Genomic DNA, 13,343 nt, shown 5'->3' on the forward strand with positions numbered 1-13,343 from the left:
TTTATTCTGGTGGGAACAGAGCACACAGGGTTCCACCCACAGAGTCATCCAACACAAAATATACCAAGTGGTAGGACCTAATACGATACTTCATTGTCTAATGCATTTCCCTACTGTATAATTATTAAGCAGGAATCCGGTATTGACATTTGTATTCTAGCTTAATAGTTACATGTATTACTCCTTATCATTACAAATGTGTGTTCTAGCAAATTAGTTTTCTACCCATTCAAATAATGTGAGGTAAAGTCCAACCTGAACTTATTAGCAAGGATATTCCCTGTACGTAGTGACTGGTAAAAAATATGAAGAGAGATAGAAAAAGAGAGTCTACCTTTCCTATAGAATACAGGAACCATGATTTCACATATAGTGGAATCAGAATCATATTTCTGCTTTTTCCTCACTCTTGCCAAATTGGAATTTAGACTCAGTAAGTCACGTAACCCCCCGCCCCCCGTCGGAAACCCCGTCGCAGGCTGGGATAACTAATGCTAAGGGCTGTGTGGTTTTGCCTTTACTGCTCTCCGTACAGAATTCCATTTGCTATTCCTTTGTTCTAACTGCTGTTTCTTAAACCTGTCTTGAAAAGAACTGTGGTAATCTTCATCCTCTGTCTCAGAGATGATTTCCATCTTCTGAGTGATGAGTTTAATAAGCTCATGCTGTTTTTCCAGAAGAGAACTGAGATCCTTCAGCCTAAAAGGACATACATTTCATGAGTTTCTTTTCAATCATCCTTTCAGCCCTCGAGTGCGGGAAGGCCTGTGTACTCAGGTGTTCTAGAGCGGACTAACTGTGCCCAGGTTGGAGCCTCCTGGTAATCATAATCCTAAGAAATACATACTTTTAAAGTTTAAGTGATTTTCCCAAGCTTACACTGTTCATTCATGGCTAGTTAATCTTTGTTCCCATTTTAAAGAGTAAAACACTGTTGCACAGAAAAGTTCAGCAGCTTGCCCAGGGTCATACAGTTAGTAAACAGTTGAGTAGGTCTTTGAATGCAGGTAAATGAACCCTAAAGCCCTCAGGCTTGACCACTGTACACTACATAGCTTCTCCAGGGATCCTCAAAGCTTCCAGAGTTTTGATGTAAGAATTCAGACGGCTGATGAAGAATGCAGTTTAGGATACTGATTGGCAAACTGATTTGTCAATAGCAGCAAATCAGTTATTGGGTCTAAAAAGAAGTCTCAAGATTCTCAATATACTAGCCACATCAGTCAATTAAAGCCTGGCAATATAGATAAATAAACACAAATATACAATATAAACTTATACTATGCCTCCTTGTTAAGAGTTTTAAATTTTTCAAATACAGATGAAAGGAAGCATACATACCGGTACTTTTGCTTCATTATTTCTGTTTCTAAAGATGTATCAACATTTGGCATTTCTTGTCTCACTTCTTGGGTGCAAAAGAAATAATGAAATACACCACGCTATGGGATAAAAGATTAATAGTTACGCAGGTAGAACTCAGTTCAGGAACTGCTTCTTGAACGTGTGCCATGATTCAGCTACTGAGGCCGGCATGCTAGCACAAATATTCAGACACAGCCATGACCCTCAAGGAGCTCACAGCCTCTTAACAGACAAATGCAAAGAGCTATAAAATGAAGTCATATATGTTACACTAGAGGAAAGTACAAGACGTATAAATAATACAGGGGAGTAAACTGGAATGGGGGGTTGTTTAGGAAAAGGTGTAACAGAACCATTTTATATTTTCTCATGAAAAACGTCCATCATGAGTGGTGGTATTCCACACAGGATTAGTTGTTAGTTCTCTAAAACTGCTCTGCACCATTATCCAACACAACTGAATTTCACATGGGGACATTTCTGAAATGCAATTTCAATATATTTTTTTAAATTCAGTGTCTTTTAAACCATCAGCGGACTGGCGAGGGTCAAGGGCAGGTGTGAAATGACTGGGAATGAGGAAGTTCCGGCCACCCAGGCGAGAGAAGATAGCCACTTGCACAGGCCACCTGGTAAGTCAAACGGACCAAATGTGGGACTGCCTGGGTGTGAGGGGGGAGAAAAGGGAAAGGAGACGACAAGGACGACGTCTTGCCCAGGCAGATGAATGGAGGTGACCGTCAATGAAATAAGACAGTCTGGAGAAGGATGGCGCTGTTTCACTCTCCCCCTGTAGGGGATGTCGGGAGCAAGTGAAACAGGAGGGGTGGAGCTCATGAGTGTGTTTTGCATGAGTATGTTTTGAACACGTGGAATCTGAGGTACATTGAAGACGTACCAGGGAAGATGTCAAGTAGACAGTTGGATACAGGGGCCTGAAACTCAAGGAGCTCTAGGCAGGAGAATCAACTGCTGAGCTTTCTGTGTTTCAGTAGTGACTGCAGTGGTGGGTACGAGTGAAATCAAATAGGGAAATAGTTTAGAGTAGAAGAAAGCCTAGGTTCATACTGAGATCGACTTTATCATTTTATGACTACACAATGGAAAATTAACCTATGAAGGACTCAGAAAGAATTAGCATCCAGTACTTGCAACTCTTAGTATACTCCCTTTTCCATTATAACGCAATGACCTTGCTTAGTCTTTGACAGTTTGTATGTTCTCTATAATGTACACTCTCCTTGTATGTGTATATACGTACCTGGGTGTACGTACATGTGTGTTCTAGATACGTACACATACACATCTGCACACATATGTCAGGGACATGTGACTAGGAAACGCAAGTGAAGTATACCTACACTGTAAGAAAAGATCCCTAAGGGTATGGCTGGCCCACCCCCCCATCTGCTCTCACAGTGGTGTGGTATATATTTAACACAGAGGCTGTGGACGAGCCACTTGGAAGACAGGACTACATGTCTCCTCCCCATTGATCATTACCAGGCACCCTTGGGGATAACACGATGAATGAATGTTAAGCTCCATCACATTATTTATGTCGATCTTTGTCACGTGTACTTACTAACAGCCCTTCACCATATCTGGGTCTGTTGGGATACACGACGGTGGATTTCTGATCGACTTTGTGTAGGAACCAGAGTGGCAGCTTCTTTTCCAGGCTGGTATGAAGTTCCACCTGAAGTGCATTGGGGATTTATTGAAAGGAATCATTGATAAGCACCTGGAATCCGTACACTGCAGAGAAGCAGTCGTTGGCACAGTGCACTGGAGACTGACTCCCGTGTCCTGGCCTGTGCACAGGCAGCCGGGCTGGCCCAGTTTCCTTCACCCTGAGTTCGAGCTCGCTGTCACCTGCCCCCACCTCTCACTTCATCCACTGACAAAACAGGGGCAGCCGTCTGCCATCGGGGGCCAGCTGTTTAAAGAAGGGATTCCATTTAAGTCAGCAGATGTTTACTGTTCAGGGACCGTGACCAACACTGGGCATGTCAAGAAGAAGAAGACGGAAGCCACACTCTCGGGGCGCCACACTCCACAACGTGCACAACCGCGAGGTGTGGGTGGTACAATGTGCACCTACGACAGGGCAGAGGGGGGAGTGCTGAAGTGGAGGGATCAGAGGTCAGCAGGGAAAGAAGGAGAATCTAAGCACATCCAAGAGGACCTGATAAACCTTTCACGCTGTGCTATCAGGTGCCAAACGGTTTATCCATGACGCACCTTGAGGATAATTTCTGGTTTCAGAGATACAAACTTTTGTTTAATGTTTTCACCTTGACTTATTATTGAATTTAATTCTCATATTTTCCACTTTTTTGTTTGCATTTGCCAAATTTATCTTTGATTCTCTTCTTAGAGCCCTTTGTGTCCGTTGTTTAGCTACGTTTAATATAATGACCGTATAAGTGAGATTTTTCTTTCTAAGACCATAGGCTTTTTTAATATATGGGCATCTAAGTGGTTGATATTCCTAAATGGTGTGATGGTAAGAACTGTCCTGACCACACTGTATAAAACTGCAGCCCCCCTCCCACATAGCACACTCCCTAACTTGCTTCCCTGGTATTTTTATAGCACTATCGCCACTTAACATACTTTACGTTAGTTCCAGTTTCAAGAAGAGCTATATTTTCTTATATCTTATTAACAATTCCAATTAGATGTTTTGAGTAATGTAATTTTCAGGGATTCCTCTTCCCCTGGGTCTTCAGGGCAATATTCCTTCCCCTTGCCATACACATTTTCAGAGGTCACATGCACTTACTCCAGCTCGACTGAGAAGGATTTATTCAACCCTCGTGTTTGCCGACAGATAAAGCACGTGGTGTGTCTTAACCTTGTTCGTTCTCTACACAGGAGCTGCCAGACTACCTCTCTCGAATACGGTCCTAGCGAGGATGGCAGGCAGAGCCCAAAGTCTAATCGTGGTGGGTCCAGTGGGACGCGCCCAGCACAGCTCCTCTGGAAGGGCACATCTTCACCTCTCCTACCTGGTGGGTCTTCCATGTTGAGGGGTAAGAAGCACTCCGTGGGTTTCCTTTCGTAATATGCACCATGTGTGTAAATGTCTGTGGAAGTCTACGGCTGCCAGCCTGCTCTGGGAAATGGGGAAACTAGTGTTAAAAACTAACCAAACAGCTCCAAGGCCCTCAAGATACTCACAACTCCTGTACTTGGGGAACTGACACTTCACTTCGTGAATGCATCTCCCAGCAGCACTGTCTCAGGGACCTTTCTGGCCTCACTTGTGTTTGAGATGATTTTGTGGGAAGACGAAATATCCCTGTAGGAAATGCATTGCTGCCCATCCTCTTTTGCCACCGGTTCTGATGTGGGCTCAAACTTCGGTTGTTAGGTCTGATGTAGAGAGTCGTACGTGGATAGAGAGTTCCTTAAAAAACAACTCAGGGAAGAAAGGAGGATGGCTTCCCGGTTTTCTAGTCAATACTATTATTGACCCAAAACAAGAAACAGATAATATGGGGGTACTTGCTTTGCCTGCTTCCCTTGGCGGTCTCTGCGCTGTTTGGTTCCGGGCAGCATTATCAAATCTCATATGGGACGGTGCTTTCCAAATCAACGGCACTGACGCTGCACTTCCGCATGCTTCCTCCAGGCGGTTTGTCTAGCGCCCTTGCTCATATTTATTTCCCCTGGTATTTTCAGGAGTCATCAGTTATGAAATGCTGCTGACATGCCAGCCGAGAGCTTAAACATCCCTTCTCCTCTCCTGTCCGCCTACCTGGAGTCCCGCAGTCCATCTTTGTTATGGCGATAGCCAGTCCGTAGCTCTTCCTTCCTGCAGTCTTTCCCCGCTAAACCAAGAGAGTAACAGGTCCTCTTAAATGCCACTTTCATTCTGTTCCCATTCTTTGGGAGGGCTGATAATAACTTTCTAGTCACTGACAAAATAACTTGAAGCACTTCATCGTTTACTGCCCTTTCTTTCCAAGCTAAGGTTCTTCTTTGTTCGCTGTTTTTGAGTAAAGCCCTCTATCATCTGGAGCAGCCTTATCCCCCTCTAAGGAGCCATCCCTCCAAGCCAGGAGGCCCCATCACACCTCCTTAGCCATTTCCCCTGTTTTGCCTTCGGCCCTTTGCTCCTGCTGGGTGCCCCCTTTCTGGACCGGCCTCGCAGCCCTTCTAAATCCCACCATCTTTCAACGCCCAGCTCACATCCCAATTCTTCCACGCAGCGTTTCCTTAGTTATTTTTACACTGATTTTCTGTACCTGACATTCTAACCATTTAATTCATGTTCTTTAATGTTCCAAGCTCTCTGCATGATATACAGCTTAGTCACAGAGTTTAGAGTTTAAGGATGGTTCTAAGTTGACTTTGATATTTTATACTCTGAAGGTTTAGTTGGTGTGCTGATTAGATTGTTTTGCTTATTAAAGTCAAAGATCACATCCCTTTAATTCCTCTGGGTTCTCATGCTAAGTTGTACCGTGCTTTGCTTTGTACATCCCATGTACTGGAGCAATTTTTTAAGATAAATATTTGCTAACATATAGCTGAATAAGTAACAGAAGAGAGCAGTGTGACCAAGAAAAGTGAAGAGTGAGGAGAAAGTTATATCTTAGCATGAATTTTTTTTCCTTTTGAACTGGCCTAAGTTCCTAAATGTATATATTCAACTGGTCGTCAGATATTTCTGAAACATCAAATATTCCCATTCAGATTTGAAACTGAAAGGCAATGCAATAAGAGCACAGAAATAGCTTTCTGTCCTGTAACAGGAAACTACCTCACAAGATTCAGTAGCCAAGGATCCATCCAGGAACCTTGACTCTAGGGAATTTTACATCAAATTGTCTAGAAAGACGATTTCTAGGGAACAAAATCTCATGTATGCAGTTAACACTTCAATATAGCACACGCTGGGAGGACCCTGTAATTCTGTGCCCAGAATATCAAGCGCTCCTTTGAACAGTTTGGCTGTCAGGAGACAGAGTGCTTCACCTGTGATGTTCTTGGTCCGCCCTCTAACTACCTGGTTGGCCACATGCTGACATAAAAAGAGGCTCAGGCAATTTCCCAATTTCTCTGCCGAGATTGCTGTGGGAAATCTTCTTCATGACGGTTGATTCTCTGACCCCAGCAGGGACATCACAGAACATGCATGACCTGCACGGTGCGGTGCTTCTCAGGACTAAGACAGCACCCGTATTCAATAACTGTGTTCTCAGAAACCAGCAGTGATACATTTGAATAATTAGGGTGGTGCTAATTTCAGCAAGTGATAATTAAATATAACACCTACCTGCATGGCAATCCTCTTCAACAATGCATGCTTCTGGACCTCAGCAATGTCACCAACTGCCAAACCAATCTGAAGGACAACACGGCAGTGAATCACTCTTGGTTTAATGGCTCACCTCAAAATACACTTGTGGTCTCTCTGGCTACAGTCTGGGAGTGGGCATGACGTTCACCAGCAGTGGCCTCAAAACACTGTGCTTACACACCTTACAGAAAACTGCGGTCACATCAGTGGGTCCAGTAATCCTAAGTATTATCATGAAAAGGGAAGGCACACAAATTAATCTGCACTTCATCTTATCTTAAAATAAAATGAAGTTATTTGTGGAGAGGACAGGGGTGATGTGATATCAACTAGGATTGGTGTAGCCATGAAACATGGTTGCAAACTCCAGGAATTTAGCACCCAAGGTAAACAAGAGTGACTTGACAACATGGAAAAGCTAAAACATTAACCTGAGGGAATGGAAGGAATGTGTATCTTCCATTTGTTTGGGAGGAACAGGTACCCTTTCAGGGTGGGTGAAGCTCTGGTAAAGTCTCCCTCTAGAAATCCATGGCTAGGTAGAATTAGGTGGAGGCAAGCTGTCAGCTCAGTTCTACTGAATCCGAATTAAATCAGCTACGTTCACTCATTCTCTCATCACTTGTTAGGAACTTAGTACCTGTCTATGCCGAACCAGCCTCCTGCATGCTGCAGTCGGAGAGCAAAAGCCAGTCTCTGCTCAAGGAGCTCAAAGTCAAATAAACGCCCCGAGAGAAGGGCTCTGTCTGCCCAGGTCACCACCATATGCCCAGTGCTTAGAACAGAGCAGGGCACATGGTAGGTACACAAAGTCACCGCTGAGTGAATGACCGGTGAAAGAGTATATTCCAGGGCATGCACACTAGCACTGAGAACCATTTAGATAGTCAGCAAGTAGGTTTTATTTGGCAGGATAACGGTTGTTTTAAATTTTTAATTTGCAAGCCTTTAGATGGGCATTCTCTCTAGTTTATATCGGCCCCCATCAGAACCAGCTGTCTCATAACTGCTGCTTCACACATTTAAGATACTTGCCTGGGCTCAGAGGATACCTGAGCTCATGAGTCAGTTATTAATGTTGAATCGTAGTTAACATTTACTAGATGCTTTTCATGTGCCAAGCGCTGTTTTAGGTGCTTTGTTTTAGCTCATTTCATCCTCACAGCAACCTCGGAAGTAGGTTTTATTGCTATCTTTCTCTGATTTGTGTCCTCAAAACTATGAAAACACAAGGAAGGGGCACTCGATTCAGACTAAGGGTGCTGGAGGGCGGAGGGAGTTGGTTAAGAAAGTCTGCCCAGGGGAGATGATGCTTGAGCTGAGTGGTGAGAGCTTAGAGTTAACCCAAGGTGGGCGGGCCCTCCAGGGAAATGGACAGCCCATCCGGACCCCAGGAGGCAGGAAGGAAAGCCTTGCACCCTCAGTGAATGTGCACGTCTGGGTAAATCCTGCTCCAAGCGGGGAGAGTTGGGTAAGATCTGGGTAAGATCCAGATTACGAGAACCCGTGCATGCTATGATAATGGGTTTAGACTGGATTGAAGTTTTTGGAGAATCATAGAAAAAATTTTTGGAAATACACTGATGAACCCAGCTTTTCATTACGAGAACATCACTCTGGCGACAATTTGCAGGAAGGAACAGACAGAGAAGTGAGAGGAGGTAGAAAGAATCTTCCGTCCTGCAGCAACTCGGATGAGGAGCCAGGAGGGTGCAGGCCCATAAAAGTAGGTGTGAGAGGCAACATTTATTGAAAGAGCTGAAGAAAGGGGGCGGGGGTGGGATGATTTAGAACATCTTCCAATGATTTGAGTCAGAAGACTGGGAGTTGCTACTGAGAGGCAGTAGCAGAGTTTGAAGGAAGAACAGTCAGTCTCAGCTCTGCTGGGTTGGATTTTCCTCTGGGAGATACAGGTAGAGCTGCTCCACGGATGCTGGGTTTAGTGGCTTGAGTTTGGCACCAACCTGTACTTCCGCTGGGCCTAATTCTCTTCTAGATAATTATCTCCCCAAACATAAGAGAGGAAGTGGGCTTTATATCATTCTTTATTAGTCTTAGGGCCATCCTTTATTTTTCTAGGTCACCAAAAGAAAACTCTGAAGTTGTATCAAGTATGTGAATCAAAACATTAAGTAGTCTGTATTTTTTTTTCTTTCCGTCAGCACTGCCTAGCACAGTCTCTGCCGCAGTCAGATTCAGAAAAAATGTACTGAATGTGTGCCTGCCCATTTAAATATTTATTTATTTATCTATCTATAAATATGTATTTATATGGACAGGCACACATTCAGCACATTTTTGCCGGGAAAGTCTCCCCATGGACCTGGTGTTAGGATGTACTTCTGCCTGCATCAGCCAAGATGCCCGTGGCCAGAGCAGGCTCTCTGTGGAAGAGAATGCTTGTGTCTCCTGAGGGCATCCAGCCTCTGACTGGCTCAGAGGTGGCAGCTAAATGCTGCAGATGCCCTCTGCGTGAGCGACTCTTCCCCACTTGAATCTCCGAATTTCAATGAGAAATTCGAGGGCAGAGATGAGGTCTTAATCCTTCACTCCATGAAGGTCTCGGCCTAAACTGTGACCCCCAGCCCAACCCCAAAGCGGCACACACCATTCATCATTATGTCCTTATTCTACTTCGTACTTCTTCATGGCACTTAACACCCCCATGACATCATGCTACATATTTATTGGTTTACTACTCAACTTCATGACTAGTTTATAATCATGTCAGGACTGGGTGTTGGTCTGTTTTGTTCATCACTGTTGCACCTGGATCAGTGTCTGGCACTTAGTAGGTTCTCGGTAAATATTTGCCAAGTGAATGCATCTTTGCATCCGCTGACCTCACACTACCTGGCACGCCCCAGGCACTAAATGAATGTTGAATGAATGAATTTTATAGTAGTCCCCTTTTCCCCTTCATGAAGGGAGACTAAAGAGGCTATAAATCATTATCATTATTAAACGTCCCAAATGATCAGCCAACAGAAAATACAAGGATAAATTACTCACAAGTAAATTCATGAGGACAATTGGAACGAACATGGTGAACGCAATAAGGTGTGCAAAGGACAGAAGTGGATAAGCCAATTCATTTCTCAAATACGGTTCTAAGAAGGCATCGTGATAATTGATGTCTCCTAGCATCATGCTGAAGGTCTGCATTATAGAAAGCAACGGAGAGCTGAAAGCATCCTGAGAAAAGACAGTAAGGTGAAAATGAAATGCAAAATGCATATAATGAAAAAAATGTTTCCTGGAGAGTGAAATGATAAAAATCACATTTAAAGTACTTTTTTTTTAAGTCATAAGAATATAGCTACTGAAATACAGTGATAAGAACTACTAATAAACTGGAGGTAAAGTCATCAGAAACATCTTTTCTGCACATATAACAAATCATCATGCACTAGACATAAACTTTTTTGACAATGAAAGAAGAGTCATTGAGTAAGACTATACTTTTTCCTGTAATGAAAATCATGTGAATGCTATTATATCAGATAAAAAAAATATTCAAATATTGTTAGGGTATTATGAATTTTCTACACCATTAAGATTTAAGTATAAATATGTATCCCCACTATTCACAGCAACAAAATCAATGACTCACGCAAATACCTCACCTGTATACTCAGGAGGACATAAAAGCTGAGTCCAAAAGCCACAAGAAGGAAGACAAACACAACTGTAGATTTCAACAGCGTTTTCATGATCACCTCCAACATCACGATAAAAATTCCACAATTTTCAAATCTAGGGACATTTTAACAATTACAGCATTTATTCACTTTTCTGCTCAAACTGTATTTCACTCAGTGTCATTAGTTATCAGGCACCAGGTACTAGGTTTCACAGATGAAATAATCAAGGCCAGTTACTTTCAAAAAGAGACATGAGAATTCATGAATAGTCAAGTCTTTATTTTCAAACTGTCAAACTGCTTTGTTTTTTTTTTTTTCCATCTTTCTAACGTTTATCTTGAATTGTTTGTCCACTTGACCACTGGACATTACTTCAGCCAAAGTAGGAGAGAAAAATCACAGCGTCCCAATATCAAGTAATGCTACTAAACGCTTGATGGAGTAGAGAGAGGCGTTGTCTGATGCATCCAGGGGAGATGGATTCAATGAGCTCACGTCCCCGAGGGCACCTATTCCTGGGCACAGGCCTACGTTCACCATCCCCACCGCTTCCTGAGGTTTCCCTTCTCTCCCCCAGCTACCAACACTGTGAGACTTTTGGGTAGATAACAGGTGTGTCACCTGCCACTAACATGTACTTTTCCTTCAGCAAAGACAACTTGTTAAAAGGGGGACTCACAAGATTTTAAAGCTGAAAAGGACTTTAGAGTTCTCAGAAACTCGGAGACGTCCCAGAGATGTCTAGCAACTCGCTAAAGTCACTGATGGTGACAAAGCCCGGGGGGTGGCAGTACCTGAACCCATCTTGAAGCCTCTTGCCCTCCAGGCCACTGCTTCTCCCCCCATCCCGTGTCCTCTCCTACATCCCCAGAGCAGCGTGCTCATGACGCAGCAGTGCAGACCACACGGTGGGAAAAGCATGTTCCTGGAGATGGAAGGACTGAGGGGAAATGCCTGCATCCTGACTTAACTAGCTGAGCTCTCCAGCCAGTCACTTATCTCAGTGCTTCAGCTTCTCTGAAACACTGCGAGTAATGACATTTACCCCTTGTATCGTAAAGGTTACGTGAAATAACGTATTGAACTCAATTTAGCGATTGCAGGAGGTAGTGGAGCTTAGCCCTTATTTCCCCTCTAGGATTCGATTTGTTGGGCTTACTTTTTCTCTTATGTCATTATTACTCCCCATACCTGTCACTTCATTTTGATTGTTTTATCTGAGATAAATGCTCACCAAACTACCAGGTAAAATAAGAATAACCAATACTTTTACTCCCATTTCCTTCCCACATTTCATCTACTTTTGTCTAGACCAGTGGTTCTTGATCCAGGGTGATTCTGTGGCCCAGAGGATGTTTGGTAATATCCGTGGAGACATTTTTTGCTGTCACACTGGGGAGAGGGGGTTGCTACCAGTGTCTAGGGGGTAAAGGCCAGGGACGCTGCTAAACATTCTGCAATGCACGGGACAGCCTCCCATAACAAAGAATTATCTGGCCCCAAATTTCAATAGTGCCGAGGTTGAGAAACCCTGGTCTACCCTCTGAACTCCAAACCTTCCTCCCCTTTTCCTTAATAGTATACAAAAGATATCTTCACAGTCTAAAACAACTGGAAAAGAAATAAGCCAGTGATAAACTCATGATACTTATAACAGTTCTTGTTTTGATATTAAACCTGCCTAAAGGATGTACAAGTCATTCAAGCTGGTTTTACCTCTGAAGATACAATAAGAAGTTCATCCAATAGAGGTATATAGCAATTGCTCCACATTGCCACTGCACATAAGCTGGTATACTGACGAACAAGGGTGACACAAAAATGATGCTTGTTGTGTAGATAATCCATTCAACTGCATTGTTATTATCCAAAAAGTAATTCCTTTTCTGGGGTTGAAAAGAATGAAGAATTACCACATGTAGAGACTAAGACCTGGCATCTTATGGATGGTTATATATATGTAACCAGTAACAAAATTTTTCTGGCATTGCAGCTGGAGAGAAGTTTATGCTTGGTATTTCCGGTCTTTACATTCATCAAGCTATGTGGTTTTATTCTGACATATATTGTTTCAATAATAGTTTAGCAATTAATTTATGTTATGCATATTAAAATATTTGCAACTTTAGAGATATAAAACGTATTGTGTACCTGTTGGAAAATTTGGACCACTTCCTTGCAATATCCAAATATGCTTGATAACAAGACTAAAATCATACAGATATTTATAGTATAGGAATTCTGAAACAAAAAAGGGTGAAAGACAAACAGTTATGAAGGATCTAGATAAAACACTTTTCTTCATAATTTTCACTATTAAATATTTGTTTTTCTTTGATTTCATTTCTACAAGCTGTCCATTTTTGCTTTAAACAGAAAATCATCGTGATGCCAATATAAAGACAACACACTCATTTCATAATGTCTTTATTAAGAGAGGTTGCCAATTGAATTCTAAAGGAATACAAATCTGTAGATCTATATAATTTTAACTGTGATAAAATACACATAACAAAAAATTTGCCATTTAAAAAATTTTACATTTTACACATTTACATTTTAAAATGTACAATTCTGTGGCATTAAGTACATTCACAATGTTATGCAACTCTCACTATTACATAGTTCCATAACTGTTTCATCACCTCCAAATGGAAACCCTATCCCCAACTAAGCATCACTCCCCTCTTCCCACGATCCCTGGCAGCCAGAAATCTGCTTTCTTGTATACCTATTTTAAACTTGTATACTTGAGCATCCAAGCTAGCCTCTCGTACATGTCAATTCCCTTTAAGTTAGTTTACGAGCTCATTTACTGACCTTTTTATTTATATTCCCTCTCATTCTACACAGGATTTTAGGAGGAATTGCTACATATATGAATTCTATAAGCTATTTGTATTAAGCAAAGTCTTGCTATTTCAGATTTATTATGAGGTTAGTATTTCTAAAGAAAAAAGGCCACACTTTTGAAAATCCTTTATTTTAAAAAGTTGAAATATAAAAACCAATTGAAAATA

At 42.3% G+C, this 13,343-nt stretch overlaps 1 protein-coding gene across 1 annotated transcript in view; it reads right to left on the reverse strand.

Annotated features, from left to right (window-relative positions):
- Positions 1–494: 494 nt before the first annotated feature.
- The window catches only part of TRPA1 (transient receptor potential cation channel subfamily A member 1), a 57,404-nt gene continuing 44,555 nt past the window's right edge, over positions 495–13,343 (reverse strand). Inside the window, exons 21-28 of the mRNA XM_068525479.1 lie at positions 12,475–12,564; positions 12,040–12,209; positions 10,306–10,435; positions 9,692–9,874; positions 6,656–6,724; positions 2,951–3,064; positions 1,342–1,442; positions 495–699 (exon numbers count right to left, since the gene is read on the reverse strand). Of these exons, the coding sequence (XP_068381580.1) occupies positions 495–699; positions 1,342–1,442; positions 2,951–3,064; positions 6,656–6,724; positions 9,692–9,874; positions 10,306–10,435; positions 12,040–12,209; positions 12,475–12,564 (1,062 nt within the window). The remainder of the gene's footprint in view (positions 700–1,341; positions 1,443–2,950; positions 3,065–6,655; positions 6,725–9,691; positions 9,875–10,305; positions 10,436–12,039; positions 12,210–12,474; positions 12,565–13,343) is intronic.

This window comes from Eschrichtius robustus, chromosome 17, assembly GCF_028021215.1.
Source record: "Eschrichtius robustus isolate mEscRob2 chromosome 17, mEscRob2.pri, whole genome shotgun sequence".
Taxonomy (NCBI): Eukaryota; Metazoa; Chordata; class Mammalia; order Artiodactyla; family Eschrichtiidae; genus Eschrichtius; species Eschrichtius robustus.